General features: G+C 41.9%; 1 protein-coding gene across 4 annotated transcripts in view; it reads left to right on the top strand.

The window, feature by feature from the left end:
- Positions 1-25902, top strand: part of fbxl4 (F-box and leucine-rich repeat protein 4) — a 134011-nt gene that overhangs the window by 103345 nt on the left and 4764 nt on the right. For all 4 annotated transcript variants that reach the window (XM_068025930.1, XM_068025942.1, XM_068025931.1 and 1 more), the window contains exons 6-7: positions 1285-1356; positions 4924-5236. In XM_068025930.1, the coding sequence (XP_067882031.1) occupies positions 1285-1356; positions 4924-5236 (385 nt within the window). The remainder of the gene's footprint in view (positions 1-1284; positions 1357-4923; positions 5237-25902) is intronic.

Here is a 25902-nt window from a genome sequence, read left to right as displayed (position 1 = left end):
ATATTTCCCTGAATTACACACATTAAGCAAAAATGTGGCAAAAATATAGAAATAAGGTAATTTCTGTGGCTTTTTTCCTAACTACTGAAGTAATATATCTGTTTAATTTTATGACCAATATTTCTTCAGTCTGGCTCATTTGAATGAAGCAGAAGTTCTGAAACTTGGGCAGCCATTTTAGAATGCAGCAGTAAATGGGATCCAGTGCCTCATTTATTCTGCAGTTTTCAATTTTCTATTCCATCTCCAATTTGGAATCCCTGTCGATCTGGGAATATTATAGAAACAAGGAGTAGTTAAGACGGATAGCAGAGAAGCATTTCGGGGAAGCTAGATAAGTACATGAAGGAGAAAAAAATAAGATATGTTGATGGGATTAGCTGAAGAAGAGTGGGAAGAGGCTTATGTATAGCATAAAAATTGGCATAGATCTATTAGGCTGAATGGCCTGTTTCTGTGCTGAGAATGCTTTTTGTAATACTTTGAAAACCGAATAATAATGTCAAGTGAATGTTAAAAACCTGAATATGTAAACAGCTGCTGTGGAGCTACCAATCTCAATTCCTCATTTCAACTTTAAGATTTAGTACACAGCCAATAAGGTTCTGATATTAAATTCTTAGATGATTAATTTTATTCTGTTCTGTATAAACCCAATGCTGTGCGGAAGATGAAATGATGTGACTAATTCTGAGTTCTGTAGCCGTAATCAGCAGTAGTTAATTGAATTGTACCTTTGTAGTTGCTTCCATAGTATACATTACTCTGTATGTTATGCATGCAGACACCCCAGTTAACTGTGACTAGAATCCTTTGACTGACAGTGGTCAGTGCTGTTCGATCCTGCCACTCTATGTGGTTTGCTATTGACAGTTTCTTCAGGTTGTCTGATCTGTGAATGTCACAGTTGCCACTTTATTTCTGGGACACCACTGATCTATTCTGGTGCCACACAGCAGCCTTGCATGTTACTGGAAGGTCTCAGCATTTTCAAGGTTTCTCCCTTAGGGAGAGGTGTTCAGAGGCACAGAGCCCCTGGTAACTGCGGTCTGTGCAGATTCACATCTAGAGGGAACTGCATTTTGAGCCTGTAATGATTTGTTTGGCCATGAGCTAATCGATGGTTTGAATACCTTGGGACTCATTAAACTGCATTTATGGTAGATGTAACCGAAGTTTAGAGCAGTATTTCGAGAAAGGCAGTGACAGGCTTTAATGCCTAATTGACCTCTTTTCCCTTTGTTTCTCTATCCACGTTGTCTCTGATGTGTCCCATAACGGCAGCAAACAGCACTGCTCAGCATTCTGAACTTCTGCTTAGAACTTCAGCACCTCAGCCTCGGCAGCTGTGTCATGGTAAGAACTTGGAGTTGCATGAACTAGTAATTTTCTTTTAAGGTCAAGTATGGTCTTATTTTGAGAGTACTGACATCATAATATCTCCAAAATCCCATTCCATTTCATAACATTTTTAAAAGGAAGCCTATAAAAAATTCATAATCAGACAAATGAAATATAATCACATTTAGAGTGTGCAGTAAAGAAACGTTAGCATAGACGTAGTGTTGTTACCTTAAATAATTTCAAACTGATGATTTTGTTCCAATTATGAATGAGAGGATGGACAATGAGTCAGTTAACTAAGCTTTTAGGCTTTGGTTACCAGCTCCCATATCTAGGTTTCTAATTTGTGTTGAGAAAAGTTGATCTATATTTTGTCAAAGCCAAATAACTCTAAAACTTCCAGGTACAAAGGAGTTCTATTATATGCAATAGGTGGGGGGAGATGTTTTTTAAATTTAACATTTTAATTATAACCTTGCACTTGAGAGAAGTAAATATAAAAAAATAAAAGGAGCTTGCTAAAGATTTGCAGTGATTAAAAATTAGATTTTTCTCAATTTGCATACTAATAGATTTGATAGTAATATATTTCTTTGTGCATTATTGATCATTTAAATGTAAAAGGTGGGTTTAAGTGCCACAAGAAAAGGATACAGGAAAAAATTCTTCATCACTAGAACATAAATTTTGATTTTATTTTTGATATTTAAAATTATAACACTGTCAATATCTTTACTTTTTATTATTCTCTTGCCTGTACCATCTTGTAGCTGCTCCTCTAAGCAAAACTTGTATATTTATACCTTAATAAATCAAGTTACTGTATTGGCCTGAGATCCTGTTGAGATTTTTTTTAAATGCATTATGTCTCATCACCTGTTCAGTGGCAATGATTATTTCAAAGTTAGCTTTTAAACACAACCTCCATGCTCACGAACAATAGCTGTATATGGGAAAAGGGTTGTGAAAATGGCCGACAGTCAGAACAAGTTTATTTACAATTATAGTCAAAGCTTGGTATGACGGAGTCAGCAAAGCAATTCCTTCAACAAATGCTCCTGTCTTCATATGTGCTTTTTCAATGACTATGAAGGAGCTCAATTAGAACAACTGGAAGGTTTGTTTTAACAGGTGTGCTATAATAAGTTTTGACTCCATATCTTTTAGGAATATGCAATACTCACATCTCAGGCAAAGATAGGTGTTGGTGAACTACCATAGTTTTTCTCATGAGGAGAAAATAACCCAAAACATTTTGTATTTGCAGCCGTTTTCTGTGAATATTGTTGACCTTGAGATTAAAATCCTCTCAGGATGAAGTCAGAAGTGTACACTATTTGATTGATGAGTTCACAATTAATTATTTTACTTTTCACGAGGGTAAAATATTATTTTCAGGCATTTTGAAAATAGCAGCAATTCCCTGGACTAAAGTATCTGATTTGCATTTTACCATCTATTCACCTTAATAGAATTTTCAACAAAATACTTTAACTTAACGAAAATAGTTTAGATTTTCAATTGCAATCTGAAGAGTTTTTTAACAGAAATATTTTTGTCACATCCCTGTAAACAGGAATTAGACTATCCTCTACCACCAATAAATAAATCAATTGAATCACTCTTAATACAAATAAAAGAAATTGAGTTTAGTTTAGTTTAGTTTAGTTTAGTTTAGAGATACAGCACTGAAACAGGCCCTTCGGCCCACCGAGTCTGTGCCGACCATCAACCACCCGTTTACACTAATCCTACACTAATCCCATATTCCTATCACATCCCCACCTATCCCTCTTTATATTTCCCTACCACCTACCTATACTAAGGGCAATTTCTAATGGCCAATTTACCTATCAACCTGCAAGTCTTTGGCATGTGGGAGGAAACCGGAGCACCCGGAGGAAACCCACGCAGACACAGGGAGAACTTGCAAACTCCACACAGGCAGTACCCGGAATTGAACCCGGGTCGCTGGAGCTGTGAGGCTGCGGTGCTAACCACTGCGCCACTGTGCCGCCCTAATTGACCTTGGTATTGTTCTGCCCGGAGAACTTCATTTGATTGAAGTTCCTCTTTCTGCTGTTCAGTGGAGATTTTAACATGTTTAAAATAAATGTGTAATGTATCTGCAGAGTGGAATTTCAAACAAATGTGTTAAATGCTTTTAAGTTATTATTCCACAGTGTGATTTCAAGTCTATTGAGTAGTAAACAATTAGACCCATAATTGTGAAAACTGTGTAGCAGCCTACAAAACAAATTTATATATCCTCTTTTTAAGAATATTCAAACATTCTGAGGCTTTTGTGATGTAACTAAGGTGTCAAGTCATGTACAATTAGTTGAGAAGGGATCCTTTTGATCAATATAATACAACAAAGCTTTTCAATTATGCATTTAATTTGGTTGTGGGTGAAAAGTTTGGGTATAAGAAAAGCATTTGCTCTTAATTTATGTAGCTCTGCATTTGTTTTTTAATAACTGCATCAGTTCTGTATTTCATAGACCTGTCCTTTGGATTAAGTCTAAAATATCCATTAACACACAAAATGGTGTTCTTTCGTACCATAATGACAAACAAAATGATGTAAAATATAGTCTTTTTTAAAGGGGAAGGAAAAGGAAGTGGAGGGAGAGTAATTTCTGCTTAAAATGCTCCATGTGTTTGTCTTTTGGGAAAAGAAGACTGTCTATCACAACTTTTTTTCTAGACGTGTGCTGACATTTTGTGTTTCCTACGTTGCAGAACTGTTCTGTTGATGTCACTGGCATTTGTGCCTGGAGCAGTTCCATTCATTGTATTGGGAGCGGCAACTTTGGATCTGCTTGGGAACTGCTGCAGAGCTGCCCAACTCCCACGAAAACGCTCAACTGGCTAAGGGCTGAATTTAATGATCCTGGTGGCTGTGCACAAAAAGATGGTGGTCCCACTTGTGATGTGAGCGGCTGTGCTACCGCGATTACTCAGTGGGTGTCCATTTTGCATAATGGCAGCAGCCGTTTCCCCCCCCCCCAATCATATGGCAGGGCAGCAATGGAGACGCCATTGACGTAATCACCTGATGCTCCCCCCGTTCACACACAAGCCCCTTGCAGAGCTCCCCCCATTCACACAAGTCCCTTGGATAATCAGCATAGCGGCAATGGCCGCTGTAAACCCCACTTCCCCTATGCTACTATGGTTAGGTTACCTACCCTTTCGTGGCACCGTGATCTTTTGCCTTTTCAAAGTGGCAAAACTGAAGGCACTTGAGTGCCACAAGTCAACCACAAAATTGAGAAACCTTCATTGAATCGCAGTGAATTAGATTCAAATTTATTTAAATCAGGATTTCAAACATTTAAATTATGGTGGTGTTGCATCGAGGCGTCAGTACTGCCACGGTACTTCCCCTCTGCGCCGGATTTCGTGGTGGAAGAGATGGGTGTATTATACTATTTGTCTAATGTACACTTTACATAAATCACCAGACTTGTTTTTAATGAAAAAGCATTTATTTTTCAGAATGCCATTCCTAAAGAGCATGAACTGCAGCATGAGATTTGGATCACTATTAATAGTTGACCTTCTCCTGTCTAGGTTGATGACTATGACCTTGTGGCTAGCGTGATTGGTGCCAAGTGTAAAAAGCTACGATCCCTAGATCTATGGAGATGTAAAAATATCACAGAAAATGGCATAGCTGCTATAGTATCAGGCTGTCGGCTCCTGGAAGAACTGGACCTGGGATGGTGCCCGACATTACAGAGCAGTACAGGATGCTTTATAAAGCTCGCTCGCAAACTACCCAACTTGCGCAAGATCTTCCTGACAGCCAATAGATCTGTTTGTGACACAGATATCGAGGAGCTGGCTACAAATTGCCCTCATCTATTCCATGTGGATATATTAGGTAAGAAAATTGTTTAGCAGACTAAGACTTTGCAGTCTGCAATTTTGCAGTCTATTGTGAGGCAAAAAAATGGTTTGTTTTCGAAAGTGTTCACTATTTCCCCTAGCAATCCATATTTTCCAGTTTCTTGGTCACACCTGTTAAATTTTTCACAAAACGTTCTTCTTTCATTTACTAAGCTCAGTATCAGTACTCCATCATGGAAATTGAGCATGTGGTAAACATACGAATTAGGAGCAGAAGTATTCCATTCGGCCCTCAAACCTGCTGCACCATTCAATAAGATCATGGCTGATCTGTTTGTGTCTCGAATTCCACACTCCCATTTACCCCCGATAACCCTTATTCCCTTGCCAAACAAGAATCTATCTATCTCTGCCTTAAAATATTTAATGACCCCGCCTCTGCCTCCTTCTGTGACAGAGTTCCAAAGTCGCACAACCCTCTGAGAGAAAAAAAATTCTCCTCATCTCTGTCCTAAAAGAGTGACCCCTAATTTTAAAACAGTACCCCCTTAGTTCTGGACTCACCCACAAGAGGAAACATCCTCTCCACATCCACCTTGTCTAGACTTTCAGGATCTTATAAACTTCAATCAAGTCTCCCCTCACTCTTCTAAACTCCAGTGAAAACAAGCCCAGTCTGTCTCAACTTCCTTCAATAAGGAGACCAAAACTGCACTCAGTATTTGGGATATGGCGGCGCAGTGGTTAGCACCGCAGCCTCACAGCTCCAGGGACCCGAGTTCAATTCTGGGTACTGCCTGTGCGGAGTTTGCAAGTTCTCCGTGACCGCGTGGGTTTTCGCCGGGTGCTCCGGTTTCCTCCCACCGCCAAAGACTTGCAGGTGATTGGTAAATTGGCCATTGTAAATTGCCCCTAATGTAGGTAGGTGGTAGGGAATATGGGATTGCTGTAGGGTTAGTATAAATGGGTGGTTGTTGGTCGACACAGACTCGGTGGGCCGAAGGGCCTGTTTCAGTGGTGTATCTCTAAAATATTAAAAAATATATTAAAAATATGGTCTTACCAATGCCCGTATGTATAACTGAAGCACAACATCCTTACTTTTATTTTCAATTCCTCTCATAATAAGGGATAGCATTCCATTACCCTTCTTTATTACCTGCTGTACCTGCATACTAACTTTTTGTGACTCCTGCACTAGAACACCTAGCTCCCTCTGCACTTCGGAATTTTGCAGTCATTCTCCATTTAAGTAATATTCTACTTTTTTTATTCTTCCTGCCAAAGTGAAGAACTTCTCATTTTCCCACATTATACTCCATCTGCCATATTTTTGCCCACTCACACAATCTATCTATATTAGTCTGCAACCTCCTTATGTCCTCATCACAACATACTTTCCTACCTATCTTTGTGTCATCTGCAAATTTAACTACCATGCCATTGCTCCCCTCAACTACGTTGTTGATATAAATTGTAAAAAGTTGAGGCCCCAGCACAGACCCCTGTGGGACTCCACTCGCAACATTCTGCCAATCAGAAAAGGACCCATTTATACATACTCTCTGTTTTCTGCTACCCAGCCAATTTTCTATCCATGCTAATTTGTCACCCCCTACACCATGAGCTCCTACTTTGTGCAATAACCTTTTATGTCACACCTTGTCAGATGCCTTCTGGAAATCCAAGTATAGTACGTCAACGGGTTCCCCTTTATCCACAGCACATGTCACTCCTTCAAAGAACTGCAACAAATTGGTTAACCATGATTTCTCTTTCACAAAACCATGCTGACTATTCCCGAATACCTTGAGTTTTTCTAAGTGCCCAACTACAACCTCCTTAATGATTGATTCTAACACCTTCCTCACGACAGACGTCAAGATAACTGGCCTATAGTTACCTGTTTTCTGCCGCTCCAACCCCCACCCCACAGCCTTCTTAAATAGACGGGTTCTTTTACTACTTTCCAGTCTGATGAGCCTTACCAGAATCTAGCGGATTTTCAAAGATTATCACCAACGCATCTACTACCTCATTAGCCACCTGACCCTAGGATGAAATCCATCAGGATCCGGGGACTTGTCAGCCCGCAGCTCCGTCAGTTTGGTCAGTACCGCTTCCCTGGTGATGGTAATTTCACCAAGTTCCTCCCTTCCTTCCACCTCCTGATTTACAGCTATTGCCGGAATGTTTTTTGTATCCTCTGTAGTGAAGACAGAAGCAAAATATTTGTTCATTGCACCCGCCATTTCCTTATTATCTACTATTGGCTCCCCATTCTCATTCTAGAGAACCAACACTCACTTTACTTACTCTTTACTTTTTAACTACCTGAAGAAACTCTTGCTATCCGTTTTTACATTTCTAGCTGTGGTATGGTTTCCAGAAAAAAACAGATTTCCACTTCTAAAATAGTTTTTTTTTAGTTTTTAATCCAACTTCCAGCCTATTTTTATAAATCCTGCATTGGAAAATCAGGAATTCATTATGTCTGATCTTATACCTAATCTCTGTACAATAAAATTAAGCCAGTTTGTATTCTTTGCAGTTTGTGACATTTTGAATAGTGCTTAGAGACTACAGTGTTATTTTAAAGCATTGCAGTTCTTGGTTATAATCCTCCCCTCCCCCATCCCTAATATACTGAGGGAAATAATCTTGTTAATTAAATGAATATTATCAGTAAAACTGATAATCCCCTGCCTCCAAGCACCCTAAGCAGCAGCTGTGTGCCAGTAGGGCAGGGAGAAAACTAATGGTAGTCTTACTAACCTCCATTTCTTGTTAACTTAGTGCTGTGTGACGTGTACACAGCATAATTCAGGAAACTTCCGCCAGTGAGAGAAATGAGCCATGTCCACTTGTGCTCTGTTCAAGCAAGCTGCCTCCGTAAAAAAAAAGTAGGAAAAGGCAAACATGTTAGATTGGAGTGAAGAAGGATGAGACGTGACTTGATAGAGGGGTACAAGATGATGAGAGGCATAGATAGAGTGGATAGTCAGAGACTTTTTCCCAGGGTGGAAAGGGCTATCACCAGGGGGCATAATTTTAAGGTGATTGGAGGAAGGTTTCGGGGAGATGTCAGAGTTAGGTTCTTTACACAGAGTGGTGGGTGCGTGGAATGCACTGCCAGCGGTGGTAGTAGAAGCAGATACATTAGGGGCATTTAAGCGACTCTTGGATAGGTACATGGATGATAGTAGAATGAAGGGTAGGTAGTTAGTTTGATCTTAGAGTAGGTTAAAGGTTCGGCACAACATCGTGGGCCGAAGGGCCTGTACTGTGCTGTACTGTTCTATGTTCTATATCAAACTGTTTTGTCTGCTAATTTCTTGAGCTATGTTGGTCTGTTGTAAGAGGCTTTATTGAACTTCATTGAAGTCAAGCCAGTGGCAAAGCATGTTATTTCTTGACTCTATTTTAAAGCAGCAATTCAACAGGAAGTGCCCCGTTCCTCTTGAGGATGATTTTATTTTAGTTCAATACTCAGTGTAAGAAAAGAAGCAAAAATCAAACCTGACAAAAAAAAAATCCAATTCCAGTTTAGTACTGCAGTATATGTAGTCTACATTAAAAATATGAATTGCCTCTAGACCAACAAAGTCCAGAGCCAGGACAATTTAGAGATCTGTACCAGTGAACTTGAGCATATAATTCAGACCAATGTTGTCCAATACATTAGACACTAGTCACATGAGGCTCATTGGGAATCCAGATGCCACTCATTGCGTTTCTGATTAGTAAGTACAAAAGAGTAATAGACATTGCTCCGGCCATGTGATGAAGGGTATGGGTGGTTCCCACTGTTCAACTCCCACCTGACTGCAGCAAGTGTTTTTGTTATTAAGGTTTTAACCCCTTTGTGTTTTATTTGTCAAATCAACAGACAACGACAGATTTTCTTGTAGGTTTAAAACAGAATATTATTTATTGAGAAATATGCCTTATCCTGAAATTGTTGCAACCGCATCCACTCGGGCATTCACTCGCGCACACAAACAAGAGACAGATAGAGAGGAAAAGGGGTAAGTGGTTTTCAAGTGAGGTAGCGTTTTGAGGTTCAGGGTAAACCTGTTGAATTCTCTCAGAAGTCAAGTTCTCGTTGGTTGCAGGCCTGAGGTGTTTGTAGATTTCTCTTTTGGTTGAAAGTTCAGTTTCAAGACAGAGGATCACTTCCAATTCACTGCTGAACATTTTGAAAATGTAGAATTTATAGCAGGACGCCTTTCTTTCTGGCTTGCTGGATTTTCTCCCAGCTCTTAGCTGGACAAGCTTTTTGGGCAAGCTTCTTTCTGGGTGTCTCTCTTCCTCTGCCTCAAGGCCTGCCTTTTTAAGGTAAAAAGTTTGTCACATCAGATTCTAGTAAGAGACACTTTGGTCTCTTCCCCCATGTTGATCACACAATGGCCCAAGGTGAAAATAATCTGGTTATTATGTTTCCACTTCATACCTTCTTTGTTTCAGTAGAACCCATTCATTTCAGGAATATTTCGGGATGGGTATAATTGACACTTCTCAACTTAGTTAGGCATCCTTTGTTCTAAACAGACAGTGTGGCAATGTTCGAATACAAATGCGGCCATCTTTTGCAGCATTGTCCATTTAAAAAAGGTAAAGTCAATTTTTTCTAACGCTTCAGTTTGTATATTTTCATTGTCGCACTTCTCGTAAGCGTAACATCATCATCCTTAAGCATGCGATCCTAATACCCATATTTGCACAGCATATACATATGTACTTTAACGGTTTTGTGCATTTGTTGGTAAAATGGTAAGATGAAAAGCAGAGTAGACAAGGGTTTTATTTTTGATGTGTCTTTGGTTACTGGTTACCTTCTAAAATGGTACGTAACATGGGTAAAAATGCCAGACTTCAGTACAATGGAAAACCAAAAACTTTATACGTATAAGGGACTGTGGTCATGGTCTACTCAACCAATTAATCCAGGCCACCAGAAGAAAGACAGCACAGCCAATAATAAGCAGCTCCAATGTAGCACATCATGGCAAGGGGCAACCAATATCCAACCATATTCTTGATATAGTGCAGGGCAGGTCTGGCGGGTATTGTACAAGTCAACACTTGCAGTCACTCTGATTAAGTGTTAAAGTACTGCTCACAGCTAATGAACAAAAACCTAGAAGCTGCAACAAGATATTGGGGTAAAGGCCAACATTCCATTGGCATATATGATTACTTTTTGTACTGTGCACTAGCTTTTAGTGATTTATGTACATGGACACCCAAATCCCTTTTGCTCCTTCACAGATACTAGTCGTCATTTAAGAAGTCTACCATTGCCTTATTATCTCTTATATTTTATCTACATCATTTTTTTTCTACATTCCTCTTTACCATTCTCTTCCACTTAAATTATTTCCAAAAGCCTTTTGCTGTTAGCTTTGTATTTTACCTTCTGTATTTTTTCATATTCCTTTTTTTGTATCTCTTGTTACTTTCTTTGTAGTCCTTTGTTGATTTTGATAGCTCTTCTAAAACTAACATGCCAATCATTTGAATTTACAAAAACAAGAGGAAAATAAAGCTGAAATGATTTGCTCTACATACAGCATAATTGACATTAAATAAATTAATTTCCAAATCATTAACTTTTTATAATAGTGCACTGATCCAGCCAGTAACACACAGCTATTGTGTAGCGCCTTCTATAATATAATCATGCGTCATGATACAGTTCAGGTTAAAAGCTGGCAACATTTCTACATTTCATTGCATTTGTGTAAACCTTTTCTTTTAGCTTGGTACTGTCTCTTAGCTCATTTGTTGGCGATGGTTGCTTAACTACACAAGTGAAGCCTTTGCCTCTTAGGGAGTTTTGTATTGTACCAGATATTTTATTTGAACACTTCCATTGCTTGTCTATAGGTTTATCCATTAATAGTTCAGCAGTTAATTTATCTCTCACGTCTCCAAAGTCTGCTTTCTTAAATTTAAAACGTTGGGGCTGGATTTTCGTTCCACGGTCAGGAACCCACCGGAACATTTCCGGTCCCAACCCCGCACCACGTCAGTGCTGTAGAGAGCCTAATTCGCCCAGGGGCGAATCCGGTACCCAATTAGAGGCACCGGAAGTGACCTGCAGGTGGGCTGGGTTACAGAGGCTGATGTTAAAATGCAAATGTCAGCCATGACTGAGCTTGCCATTGCCTGCAGGTATAGAGCAGCAGGGAGATCAGAGGGCTGGTGCTGGTATGGGCATGTATCTCCTGGCGGCACCACGATTTTCTGATGCCTTCCTTTAGGCGTTGATAGATGCAGTGGCAGAGAGGAATGAGGCGTTCTTTTCGGCCCGGAAGGAGAAATGCGCCCAGAGAGACCAAGAGGGCTTAGAGGGAAGTAGGGACAGAGGTCAGCAGCCAGGGACTCAACAGAAGGAAATGGAAGGAAGAGGTTCAATGACCTCTGGTAAGGTGAGAGGCCAGTGGCACCTGGATGATTGGTCACCATCTCTGTAAGCACCAGAATGCAAGTGAGCTGACTTCACAGAATTTCCATAGTTCTCCCTCACATTGTCAAAGTAAGTGAACAATGGCAACTGAGAGGGCAGCCAGCTCCACATTTGAGGCACCATTCAGATTGGGAAATCACTGAGAGGAACAACAGCCCACTGGTATGGCATGCTGGAAGAGATAAGGGAGGGCAGCCTACCCATGAATCATTCTCCTCTCATCCTGCAGGAGAGGAGAGCCCATAACGCTCGAGAGATGGCTGGAACAGGTTGTAGATTGGCCCAATTTCACAGCTTGACCCTGATGGTGGAATCAGTGCTGGAGATTGCCAAGGTGCCCTTGAGGCAGTTGATGGGAATGGTGAGACGGGAGGCTGTGAGCAGCAGGGTCATTGGATAGATCTTTCTTGAGGTGAAGGGCATGGAGGAGACTCCTGTCCAGTGCATGCTGTGGATCTTTGACAACTGTCATCTGAGGGGATGGTTGTGCTGGGGCACTTGCTGAGTAGGACGAGTTGTTATTTCCACTTTTTTGCATTTCCCACAGGGTCAGTTGCAGATGGTCAGATGCACCTGCCCAATTGGCGCTGCTGTCCTCAGCGGGGGTGGACTCCATGGAACCAGCACTATCACATCATTCATCAGCACTTTCCACCAGCACAGACACACTCACCTAGGTTGGGCCCCAGAGTAGTGTAGAAAGGGGAGTGCTGGGTGGACCTCACATCATGAATGAGGAGGAGGGGTGAGGATCAGCTGTACGTAGTTCCCCTCAGAGGATGGAGGACAGACACAGCGATGCTTCGCTGGGTAAAGATGCTGGGTCTTGGGTGTCACAGACAAGGAGGGTCTTCTCGCAAACCAGTAGCAGATAAGTTCCCATTTGTCAGAGTTCCCTGAGGCCTTGAGGAGCAATGGGTAGGCAGTGGGAGAGTCCATGCAGCACATGTGCTCTGTTATGACTCAGGGATTCAGCTGCATGAGCTCCTCCATTGAGAGACTGGGAAACCTCGGAGAGCCATATGCAGCACCACTCTGAGTGGATGCATGAGCAGCACGCTGATATGCAGAGAAAGAGTGAGACTCTCTGTAGCATTGATCGCTCAGTCTCGCTGATGGCTCAGAGATGCTCCGAGTGGATGCGTCCCAGTGGGTGGCCACTTCCAACATCCAAGGGTGCCAGGAAAGGGCTGAGACGGTCGAAGTGGCAGCTGAAGGAGCCACCCCTCGGGGCACTGGCTTCAACCTTTGGCCCCTTGCCCCGTCTGAATCAGGAACCATCTGTGCCATAAGGTCTAGTGACGAGGGGCAGCCCCTGCAATGGCGCAGGTGTGCCAGCCTGTAGAGGAGCTCCTGCAGGAATCTCCAAGACGAGGATGGAAGCCAAGGGCATCTCAGCCGGAAGTAGAGCCAAGGGAGCAGGCTACCTCCACCTCATCCTGTGCCAAAGTAGGAGCACTCTATAGAAGTGTTCTGCAAATTTGTATACTCTTTTGTTATCATCACAATATCACTCGTTTATGTGTCAATCTGATATGTGTGTTAATGATGTTTCACATCAGAAGCGGGAGGTAGTATTATGGGGTGAATGAGGGGGAGGTGGGGCCCTTGAAATGTTATATTCCCATGCCTTGTGATGTTGGATAATGTTGGCAGAGGAACGCTCATTGTCCATGCTCATGGATGGCAATGGGACCTATGGGCATAGGAGTATGATGACTCACTATGCTGTGAGGTGAGTTTTGGGGTCATCAGCCGTAAGTGCTCGGGGGCAATCAGGTGAAACGGTGCTGAATCAGTGTGGCCCTTGCTGCCACACCAGCCTGGCATTCACCCTGAGGTCTGTGATGGCGTCCCTGGGCATCCTCTGCTGGGCGTCCTCTTCATCCTCTCAGACCTCCTCTGAGCTAGAGTGACATTCCAGCTCCTCCTTTCCATCCATCTCCAGGCCTCTTTGCATTGTCATGTTGTGCTGGATGCTGCAGACAACCACGATATGGGACACTGGCTGGATCATATTGGAGGGCACCACCTGACTGGTCAAAACGACAGAAGCACATCTTCAAGATGCCAGTGCAGGTCTGTGTTAGGAGTTGGCTCTGATCGTAGTGCCTCTCTCCATCCATGTCTGGGTTTCAGATGGGTGTCTGAAGCCAAATCTTTAGGGGATAAGCCTTATTCCCCCAGCAGCCACCCATGGAGTCTTAATGTGGGCCTGAAGAGGTGCAGCACCTGGGGCTCTTGCAGGATAAAGGAGTCATGACAGCTGCCTGGGAACTGAGTGGAGACCTGCAAGGTTTGTTTTCTGTGGTCACAGACCAGTTGGACATTCATTGAGTGAAAACCCTTTCTACTGAGGAATCTGACTGGCTGGTCTGTCTGTGCCTTGATGGCTACGTGGGTGCAATCGATGCCCCCCTGGACCTGAGTCCTTGCCACCAATGGTGGCAAAACCCAAAGCCCTCTGTGCCTGCACTAGCCTATCTGCGTCAAAGTGGATGTGGTCCCCTGCCCTCCTGAATATGGCATCTATGACCTGCCTGATGGCGTGATGAGCTGCCAATTGCTAGATGCCACCTAGGTCTGAGCTGATCCCTAGAACAACCTGGTTGCATAGAAGTTTAGGGCAACAGTGATCTTGATGGCTGCAAGTAAGGGACTGCCATGGGCGCCTCGAGGCCTCAGGTCATTGTGGATCAGAGCACAAATGTCTGCGACAGTCAGCCTGAATAGGCGCAGCCTCCTATGGCACTGTGTTATTTGTAGTTAGCTGACTCTTGGGAGGTTTGGGCGCACATTTCTCCTCTTGCAGAATCCACTATGCTCCTCTGGCCTCCTCCTGTCCAGGAGGATGCATTTGCTGAAGTTTATCCTGGCTGGTCTATCCAATGTCAGAGTAGTCTGTTCCCATCTGACCTCCCTCAACTGGCGCACGTTTGCTCACCAGGCCTTCCCCTGCCACCCCCAGCTGCCCAAGTTACGTCCCTCTCCAGATTCCTACTACTCACCACTGAGAATTGCAAGTCTTTCAGCTCCAGCAATGGCTACTCTATGACACATTTGGAGCAGCTGACCTTTATTCTGGGCTTCTGCTTTATGTTAATCAGCCTTTCCAATAGCCCTCATGACACTCTGCATTGTTCACGGCTTCTACACCCTGCCATCTTCCAGACATGGCATTTTCCCCCTGCTCTTCTATTGAAACTCACAAACTGCTCCTGACCAGCTTCTTGATGAGTTTGTCAGTGAGTTCAACAGACAATTAATTGGAGGCATTCGCACTTCCCGGCATCCCTTTAAAAATTACTTTGTGTTCCAGAGGCAGCGAGACCCAGTGCCAACCTCCGAGAACGCGATCTTCCAATCTCGTGCGCACTTAGTCCCGCTCCCACTGGGCTTTTGAAATCCAGCCCTTGATTTGTGACTCTCCCTCTCAAATCTGATATGAGATTCAATCATATTATGGTCACTCTTTGCAAGGTTTTCTCTCCCTGTCACATTGTTAACTAATTCTGGTTTGTTGCTCATCACTAAATCCAGTATTGCCCTGTTCCTTTGTTGGTTCCAAAAAATATTGTTTAGAAAAATGACCTGAATACATTCAAGAAGTTCATTGCCTTTGCTACTTAAGCTGTTCTGATGCTCCCAATCTGTGAAAATTAAAATCTCCCATTATAACCATATCATTTTTTTCTACATGCTTCTCTCTTTTCCATATCTATACATCTAGAAAAGCAAAGGCTTAGGTCTTTAATATTATGAAGGGGTTTAATAGGATCTCTAATAATAGAGAAGATGTTTTCCTTTGTGGGGGAGGGAGGCCAAAATTAGGGTCCATAAGTATGATAGTTACCAATAAATCCAATAGGCAATTCAAGAGATGCCTCTCCAAAGAGTGGTAAGAATGCAGAACTTGCTACTACAAGGACCAGTTGAGGTGAATAGTATAGATTTAATATAATTAAATGTAATAGTATAGATGCTTTTAAGTATAAGTTAGATAAGCACATGAGGGAGAAAGAGATAGAAGGAATTACTGATTGGGGTTAGATGAAGAAGAGTGGCGAAGGCTCATGTGGAGCATAAACGTAGGTCAGTTGGGCTGAATGTACATAGGAACAGGAGTAGGCCATTAAGCCCCTTGAGCCTGTTCTGCCATTCAATAAGATCATGGCTGAACTGTGACCTAACTCCATAAAGCTGCCTTCGCTCAATATCCCTTAATACCTTTGGTTAACAAAAATCTATCAATTTCAAAATTAACAATTGACCTTGCATCAACGGTCATTTATGGAAAGGAGTTCCAAACTTCTTCTGCCCTTTGCTTGTAGGAGTGTTTCCTAACTTCATTCCTGGAGGGTCTGGCTTTGACTTTCAGGCTACGTTTCCTCGATTCTTCAACTTGCGGAAATAGTTTCTATCTACCCTATCAGTTCTCCTTTATATCTTGAAAACTTTGATTAAATCACACCTTAACCTTCGAAATTCCAGGGAATAGTTTGTAATCTCTCCTTGTAATTTAACCCTTGGAGTCCAGCTTTATTCTGCTGAACGATCGCTGCACCCCCTCTAAGGGCAAATCGTCTTTTTTAAGGTGTGGTGTCCAGAACTGTTCTCAGTACTTCAGGTGTGGTCTGACTATGGCTTTGTAGAGCTGTGGTATGACTTCTCCCCCCTTGTATTCTAGTCCTCTAGATATAAAGGCCAGCATTCCATTAGCCTTTTTGATCATCCTCTGTACCTGTCCATGATATTTTAATGATTTATGTACATGGACCTCCGAGTCTCTTTGGACCTCTACTGTTTCCAACTTTTTACCATTTAGAAAGCACTCAGGTCATCCATTTTGGACCTAAAAAGGATAGATCAAACACTTGCTGCACAATCTGTGTTATCATGTCCACTGCATCACCACTATTTGGAGGTCTTTACAGTTCCTTCCAGAGTCCTGTATTGTTTGCTGTTCCTTAGCTGTACCCATACATGGGTAATTTTATGAGCTCATGTTCCCTGGGGAGGGGAGGTTCACCCACCAGGTGCATACACTGCCCACAATTTTCAGGCCATTTATTAAATACTTAGCCTTTGCAATATGTACTTCAGTGGACAAGGCCTCTCACCAGAAGCACAGCTTTGTAAGATTACTCTCAAATGTACCAAAAAAGGCAGTGCAGTCATATATACGAATATGAACCTTACAGTGGTGGCACGAACTTAACTTTAAATTTCTCGAGCTACTTTACCAGCTCTAAAATTTATGTAGCCAAAATCCCTTCCAGCCAGGCACTAGAAAGTTATATATAGCAAAGAAACCAACCAATTAATGAATAGTTTGACTGCGGGACAGTTGTGTGTCGCAGTTCAGTTTAGTCAGGATCTCAACTCTAGTTTTTAAGTATCACTAGCCTTTTTACAGTTCTGTGAATTTATACATTAATCTTTTTCTTACCGCATCCCTTCTGTAATCTATCCCTGGACCATTAACCAAATAAAACAAAGAGCAGACATTTGCCTTCCAACCCCTTGAGAATCCCACTCTTTAGCTGGCTGCAGGAAAGTGCATCATAGTGCCCAAGTTCATCATAGAGACATGGAACAATATAGCTCAGAATGCCCATCGAGTCCACACATATAGCACAGACGGAAGCCATTTGGCCCATCGAGTCTGTGCCTGTTCTTTCAAAGAGCAATCCAGTTAGTCCCAGGCCCCACTCCCTGCAATTCTTTCTCCTTCAAGTATTTATCCAGTTAACTTTTGAATGCTACTATTGAATCTGTGTCCACTACCCTATCAGGCAGTGGATCCCAAATCCTAATCACTTGTTGCATTAAAAAAAATTATTTTCCTCCTGCCAGCTGTAGTTCTACTGTCAATCACCTTAAATCTGTGCCCTCTGGTTATTGACCAGTCATTGGAAACAGTCTCTCTTTATTTACCCTCTCGAAACCCTTCATGATTTTAAACACCTCTGTCAAATCTTCTCTTAGCCTTCTCTACTCAGGGGAGAACAACCCCAGCTTCTCCAGTCCATCCACAGAACTGTAATCCCTCATCCCTGGATCTTGCCCTCTAATTTTTGTATTATATTAAACATAGAGACATGGAAAATAGGAGCAGGAGTAGGCCATTCGGCCCTTCGAGCCTGCTCCGCCATTCATTATGATCATGACTGATCATCCCACTTAGTAGCCTGTTCCTGCTTTCGCCCCATACCCTTTGATCCCTTTAGACCCAAGAACTATATCTAACTCCTTCTTGAAAACATACAATATTTTGGCCTCAACTGCTTTCTGTTGTAGCGAATTCCACAGGATCGCCACTCTCTGGGTGAAGAAATTTCTCCTTGTCTCAGTCCTGAAAGGTTTACCCTGTATCCTTAGACTATGACCCCTGGTTCTGGACTCCCCCACCATTGGGAACATCCTTCCTGCATCTACCCTGTCAAGTCCTGTTAGAATTTTATAGGTTTCTATGAGGTCCCCCCCGCACTCTTCTGAACTCCAGTGAATATAATCCTAACCGACTCAATCTCTCCTCATACGTCGGTCCCGCCATCCCAGGAATCAGTCTGGTAAACCTTCACTGCACTCCCTCTATAGCAAGAACATCCTTGGATAAGGAGACCAAATCTGCACACAATATTCCAGGTGTGGCCTCACCAAGGCCCTGCATAATTGCAGCAAGACATCCCTGCTCCAGTACTCGAATCCTCTCGCTATGAAGACCAACATACCATTTGCCTTTTTTACCGCCTGTTGCACCTACATGCTTACCTTCAGCGACTGGTGTACGAGAACACCCAGGTCTCGCTGCATATTCCCCTCTCTTAGTTTATACCCGTTCAGATAATAATCTGCCTTCCTGTTTTTGCTACCGAAGTGGTTAACTTTACATTTATCCACATTATACTGCATCTGCCATGCATTAGCCCACTCACTCAACTTGTCCAAATCACCCTGAAACCTCTTAGCATCTCTGTATTTCTTGTATAAGCACCTAGCCCTCCAGTTGGTTTCTCCCCATTGATAGGACATATTTTGAGATGCATACCCAAGTCTTACTATTTAGTGGCATGGTACATTAAGACAGCACTACTTTGTCCTTCCAATTGTTTAGTACTTAATTGACGCAGTTCAGATTTTTCACAACGGCCACCTGATTTTGAGATTTTCTCACCTTGTTACAAGCCATTCTTTATTAACAAATATCTCGAATAAATTCTGAATCATTTGCTATTGTTAATATACTATACCTGTAGTTAACTTCTTCAGTGTGTTCAACAAAACTTCCAAAAATCTAAATGAATGGATGGTTATAAAATTTAATATGATTTGCATTTGTAACAGTGTACTTTATTTCAGTTCTGTTATGCTTGAAAGAGCCAATAAATTATTTCCGTAAATTTGTTAGTAGCAGGGTTTGTTCAGTTTGTGTGTGCCTGTGCACATTAATAGCAATATGAGGTCAATGTATTTGCCTGTCTGCATGCATGTGTTAATACCAGTTTGGGGTTGTTTGATGCGTCTGTGCGTATGCTAATAGCATTTTGAGTGTGTGTGAGACAGAGAGAAAGAGAGAGGTTTGGTTGGGTGTAATCCATAGTTTTATCTATTTTCTCATTCTCTTTATGTGAGGATTTAATGCAGCAAGTATTTTGATTGGTAAAATAAAGACAAATTACGATTCTGCCTTAAGAAAAATGTAGATTTTGAGCTAAATGGATTGGAAATATTTTGAATTATTCATATGCGTATCTTTCAAAATTATTAATAATTTGTGATTATAATTGAATAGTGCTTGTCATATTTAACAGGAAGGGAATTGTAAATGTTTTTCATGAACAGCAAATTTAGCTAGCAGCAGAATAACTGTTACCAGAAAGAGAGAAACTTTCTCAAAATCCCTGTTGCAGAAGAGGTATTCCGGTAGAAGATTTTAGAAATCTGTCAGAGGTGACGGATGAATGGAAATAAACACACTGGGCTAAAAATGTGTTTGTGTAGCGCTGCTTCAAAGCATCTTTCCTCAGTGATGTTAATGAGGAACACTGTGTGGCCCATGCAGGTAGCAGCTACATCGCTGCCTGCCCCCGGGGAATCAACGTATTCTATGTAGCACAGATTTTTAGCCTACTAACTTCTCAATATTGCTGCAAATAGAATTGCTTTTTATTTTACAGATTCTAAGATTCATTAGTTGCTTTTTTTCAGTTCTATTGGTGGTAGCATTAAGAAATAGAAAAGTAAACATTTTATCATGCAAAAGTATTGATACAAATGCAGTGATTATATTTTTATTTTTGGTAGTTTGTAAAATATTTAAACAAAGGTGCAAGAGAATTTACTTAACATTTCAGACTTTACATATGATTACATTGAACTGCTAAATTAAAATTATTCTATACTTTAAAAAGATACAAAGCAAATCATTTGGGAAACATTGCATTTTGTATGTGCTTACCAACATCTTCATCTTGTGCACTATCTTGTCAGTAATCTAAATGCAAGATGCTGTTCATCAGATATCGATACTCTATCCAAAGACAAGCGCATATTTCATTGCAGGGCAACCGAAAGGTTATTTGTGATGTTGTGGATTGTCCGTTCCTTACTTGTTATTCCCCTGTGTTCACATGGGTCATAGTATGCATCCTGTTAAGACCATTTTTGTAGTTGTGGAAATGTATTATGATGCTTTCTGAGATTATGGTATTGAAACCTTTAAATTTTGGAAGGCATCAATAAACAAATCATGAGGTTTAAGAAACATTCAATGACAGAAACTTCCTCATTTGTGGTTCTGCCCCACTGGTAACACTTGTTTTGCAATCAATTTCAAAGTGGGTTTTCTTCTCTTTCCTTTTCTGTCTTCTTGCTGTCCTACTTGTGTCCTCACTTTATGAAAAGAAGACTTGTTGCACTGTCTTGAAGGCCAACTCATTTTTTCTCATGTTCTGAAAATTCTATACATCGTCTAACCTTTCCTTTCCCTTAAATTTTCAGACTCTTAAAGCCAGAAATTGGCATCACCTATACACTACTTCCTCATTTCCTTAATTTTCCCCTCTACTTTTTTCCAACTTTACTGGTCATTTGCATTGTTGCCCTGGGCTCGCCCCTTAATTTTCTTAGTAAACATTACGCCGTTATGTTTCTGTTGAATAATAATCCAGAACATTCAAGCATCACCAAAATTGTCAAACAGGGTGTACAGTGTAATTTATTTTTAAAAATGAAAAGAAAGTAAAACAACCAAACCCTGTCTGGCATCAGCTTACTTTATAAATTCTTGCTTATTCAATATATCCAACATGTTTCATAATCATTTCACTTACATAGCATTTCTTCCACCTTTGCAGTTTACAATTATTTATCTAACAGGGAAATAGCATTTAACCAACATCTTGTGAATTTCTGATTCAAAGCATTTCTGAGTTAAGCAAACTAATAATCATGAGAGGATGCCCAACAGTTTCCCAGTATCCCATTTTAATAAAGAATCTTGGAAGCTGGTGGATGAGATTATTTGTTAGGCTTGGTACTGGAAACAAATTTGGTTTTCATGGATGTGCAGTTAGAACATTCCCTCAAATCTCTCTAAGTGTAAGTTCCTTCCACAACTCTAAGCAGACAAATATTTCATCAGATTAGATGCACTCTGCCATTGTTAGTGAATCTCACCAGTTTACTTGTCTACCAGAGAAATTGAAGATTGGCATAGCTTTTCTTCCTGGATGTCAAGCAGTCGTTCTCCTAAAGCATGATTGGGCCTGGGTTTTTGGCGTCTCCATAATCAACCAACAGTAAAAATCTAGTTATCACTGATGTGAACTGAACTCATCTATTGTGGTGAAATGTCAGTTGTAAATGTGTGGTTGGGTTCCCTCAATGGCCTAGTGACAAAAGCAACTACCTATGCCATGCTGAGCCAAGCAAGCCAGAAAATTCCACGTCCACTCTTGGTCTCTGCTAAATCTGTTGATTTTAGCAGGGTAGCAGTTGAAACAGTACAGTTGTCTTCAGTGCCTCTGGCGAGAACGAGGTACAATCAGCAGGGTTCCTGGTCCTTGTCACTATCTAGTGACCCCTGCTGGAAAACTTGCATGCTGACATCTGTTTAGGACATGATCAGGCTTGACTGTGATGTACTCGTGAAAATAGGCCACTTGGGCAAGATCCCCAAAGGCTTCTGGCACCTGTGGAATCAGAGAGGGGAGAACAAAATGATAGATGTGTGGAAAATGTACTTACCAGAAATATCTATTCAGTTGGAAAAATGAAAATAAAAATACTGCTGGATGTTAAATTTGACGAGCACCTTCCTTTTCTGAAGCTTCAAATAAAGGCATGCAGGAATCTGAGACATCGATAAGCACCAGCTTCTCAGCAGGCTTTATTAGGGTGCCACCAAATTCAGTAACTAAAGCCTAGCCAGTATTTTGAACCAACTAACAAGAGTAACTTTTAAAAAAAAAAAAAAGATTTTGACTTGTGTACATACTTTGATTCTTTTGTTTTGAAGCACAGAGGTTCTTGGTATGTACATTTCCCACAGATTTATTATTGTTCCTTCCCTTTCTATCTTCTGTTGCTGGCATGCAGTTTCACAGGTAGGAGCAGCCCTCCAGTACTTCACCCAAGTGATTGTTCTTCATGCCTGAATTCAGGCAGAGAATATTGATGGATGATTTTATTGTAAGGAGCATCATAGCCAAGCCTGATCCTGTTCTTCCTTCAACACTCACATTCTCCAGCAGAGATCACTCAATAAGAATCACGAGCAAGAGCTCTTGCTAATTTTCTTTTTACTCTCCCTATCAAGAAGCACGGAGGCCAATTATAGCATTTTTATTTTTCTATCCCTCTACCTAGACTGAGTTCATTGATATCTATAATATATTAAAAAAATCTTACATATGCATGTGATTCCTGTGAAATAAAATACTGCAGATGCTGGAAATCTGAAATAAAAACAGAAAGTGCTGGAAATACTCAGCAGGTCAGGCAGCATCTGTGGAGAGAGAAGTAGAGTTAACGTTTCAGGTCTGTGACCTTTCATCAGAACTGAGTTCTGCCTGACCTGCTGAGTATTTCCTGCATTTTCTGTTTTTATTTTGCTTCCTGTGAACATTTTTTCCATCATGAATTCCTATGGCCACATTTATATTGGGAACCCCTAGTGAACCCCCTAGTGAAGGTGTTGCAGGGCTGGAATCGCTGGTGGAATATTGTCAGATTGTAACCACATTACGTAGGCAGTTGCCATTATAAATATGTTCATAAGAATCTATAATTGAAATGGAAAAATAAGAATTAAATGTATGATCTTAAAATGGGGACTGAAGCATGTCTGCATGCCCTGGTCCATTTAGCGCCATGACGGGAATCCAACTTTACCTGAAGACTGCACTTTCTCTTGGTTCCCTGTGTGCAATGCCACAGGAGATCAATTTGTAGTATTTGAAATATTCTCAGGAAACCGGTTAGTGCTTTCAGTCTGGTGGCTTCCACCAAAGTCTGGTGGAAGAAGGTGGTTTATCGAGTTTTGAAAAAATTGAATGAAGCGTGTACTAATATTTTTAGATTGCTCTGTTAGGCTCGGCTGTCCAGGCCATGATGTGATAGTTCCTGCCATTTCTAGTCATGTAATCTGATTTAAAGAACACATTTTAAAGTTCAGAATCCTTAACAGATAAAATTAATCCAGAAGGATATGAACAGTTTTGTACCTGCATCCTGCTGCTTTATCTTAGGTTTGGAAAGCAAGTTCAGCCAGCAGGCTATGCTCTTAAGTAGGATACGATTGCTGAGAGTATGGCAGGCTTAGCACTCTTGATTATTTTCCATACTCTCAGCACTCTACGACCTGCTTTGCCTGTGCTGGGACGAGGGAGCAGTACCACAGGACATGCGTGATGCCAGTATCATCACCCTCTATAAAAACAAAGGTGACCGCGGTCACTGCAACAACTACCGTGGAATCTCCCTGCTCAGCATAGTGGGGAAAGTCTTCGCTCGAGTCGCTTTAAACAGGCTCCAGAAGCTGGCCGAGTGTGTCTACCCTGAGGCACAGTGTGGTTTTCAAGCAGAGAGATCGACCATTGACATGCTGTTCTCCCTTCGTCAGCTACAGGAGAAATGCCGCGAACAACAGATGCCCCTCTACATTGCTTCCATTGATCTCACCAAAGCCTTTGACCTCGTCAGCAGACGTGTTCTCTTCAGACTGCTAGAAAAGATCGGATGTCCACCAAAGCTACTAAGTATCATCACCTCATTCCATGACAATATAAAAGGCACAATTCAGCATAGCGGCGCCTCATCAGACCCCTTTCTTATCCTGAGTGGTGTGAAACAGGGCTGTGTTCTCGCACCTACACTGTTTGGGAATTTCTTCTCCCTGCTGCTCTCACACGCGTTCAAGTCTTCAGAAGAAGGAATTTTCCTCCACACAAGATCAGATGGCAGGTTGTTCAACCTTGCCCGTCTAAGAGCGAAGACCAAAGTACGGAAAGTCCTCATCAGGGAACTCTTCTTTGCTGATGATGCTGCATTAACATCTCACACTGAAGAGTGTCTGCAGAGTCTCATCGACAGGTTTGCGGCTGCCTGCAACGAATTTGGCCTAACCATCAGCCTCAAGAAAACGAACATCATGGGACAGGACGTCAGAAATGCTCCATCCATCAATATCGGCGACCACGCTCTGGAAGTGGTTCAAGAGTTCACCTACCTAGGCTCAACTAGCACCAGTAACCTGTCTCTCGATGCAGAAATCAACAAGCGCATGGGAAAGGCTTCCACTGCTATGTCCAGACTGGCCAAGAGAGTGTGGGAAAATGGCACACTGACACGGAACACAAAGTTCCGAGTGTATCAAGCCTGTGTCCTCAGTACCTTGCTCTACGGCAGCGAGGCCTGGACAATGTATGTCAGCCAAGAGCGACGTCTCAATTCATTCCATCTTCGCTGCCTCCGGAGAATCCTTGGCATCAGGTGGCAGGACCGTATCTCCAACACAGAAGTCCTCGAGGCGGCCAACATCCCCAGCTTATACACACTACTGAGTCAGCGGCGCTTGAGATGGCTTGGCCATGTGAGCCGCATGGAAGATGGCAGGATCCCCAAAGACACATTGTACAGCGAGCTCGCCACTGGTATCAGACCCACCATCCATCCATGTCTCCACTTTAAAGACGTCTGCAAACGCGACATGACGTCCTGTGACATTGATCACAAGTCGTGGTAGTCAGTTGCCAGCGATCGCCAGAGCTGGCGGGCAGCCATAAAGGCAGGACTAAAGTATGGCGAGTCGAAGAGACTTAGCAGTTGGCAGGAAAAAAGACAAACGCAAGGGGAGAGCCAACTGTGTAACAGCCCCGACAACCAATTTTTTTTTTCTGCAGCACCTGTGGAAGAGTCTGTCACTCTAGAATTGGCCTTTATAGCCACTCCAGGCACTGCTCCACAAACCACTGACCACCTCCAGGCGCTTACCCATTGTCTCCCGAGACAAGGATGCCAAAGAAGAAGAAGATGGATACGATTGTCATTATTTAGCGATACTCATTGCAGTACGCTATCCAGGTGCTGGGCTGGTGATTAATGAACCGTTTGAGTGTTCGCCCTGAATGGCATTTTCTGTTGAGATTTTTAAAAAATTAAAATTTAAGCTAAAAGGGTTGCATAGACTAGGCTTGTATTCCCTTGAATATAGAAGGTTAAGGGGTGATCTGATTGATGATTAAAGGATTTGGTGGGGTAGATTGAGAGAAGCTACTTCCTCTGATGGAGGAGTCCAGAACAAGGGAGCCTAACCTTAAATTAGAGCTAGGCCATTCAGGGGTGACGTCAGAAAGCACTTATTCATGCAGAGGGTAGTGGAAATCTGGTATCTCCCCTAAACATCTATTGAGACTAGGTCAATTGAAAATTTAAAAACTGAGGCAAATAGATTGTTGTTAGGCAAGAATTACAGAATTAAGAGTAACGGAACCCAGGTAGGTAGATGGAGTAAAGATACAGATCAGCCCTGATCTAGTTGAATGGTGGTACAGGCTCAAGGGGCTGAATGATGTACTCCAGTTCCTATGTTCCTGTAACCTCTCAGGAGTTAATTGCTCCATCATGGTTTTGCCAGAACACTAATTTTCTCATCAATAAATAAATGTTGTTGCAGATTCTAGTTCCAGACATTATACTGGCCTTATTTTTTGCACATCAAATAA

The sequence above is a fragment of the Heterodontus francisci genome, chromosome 3 (genome assembly GCF_036365525.1).
Source record: "Heterodontus francisci isolate sHetFra1 chromosome 3, sHetFra1.hap1, whole genome shotgun sequence".
Lineage (NCBI taxonomy): Eukaryota > Metazoa > Chordata > Chondrichthyes > Heterodontiformes > Heterodontidae > Heterodontus > Heterodontus francisci.
This window is presented reverse-complemented; position numbering and strand designations above follow the sequence as displayed.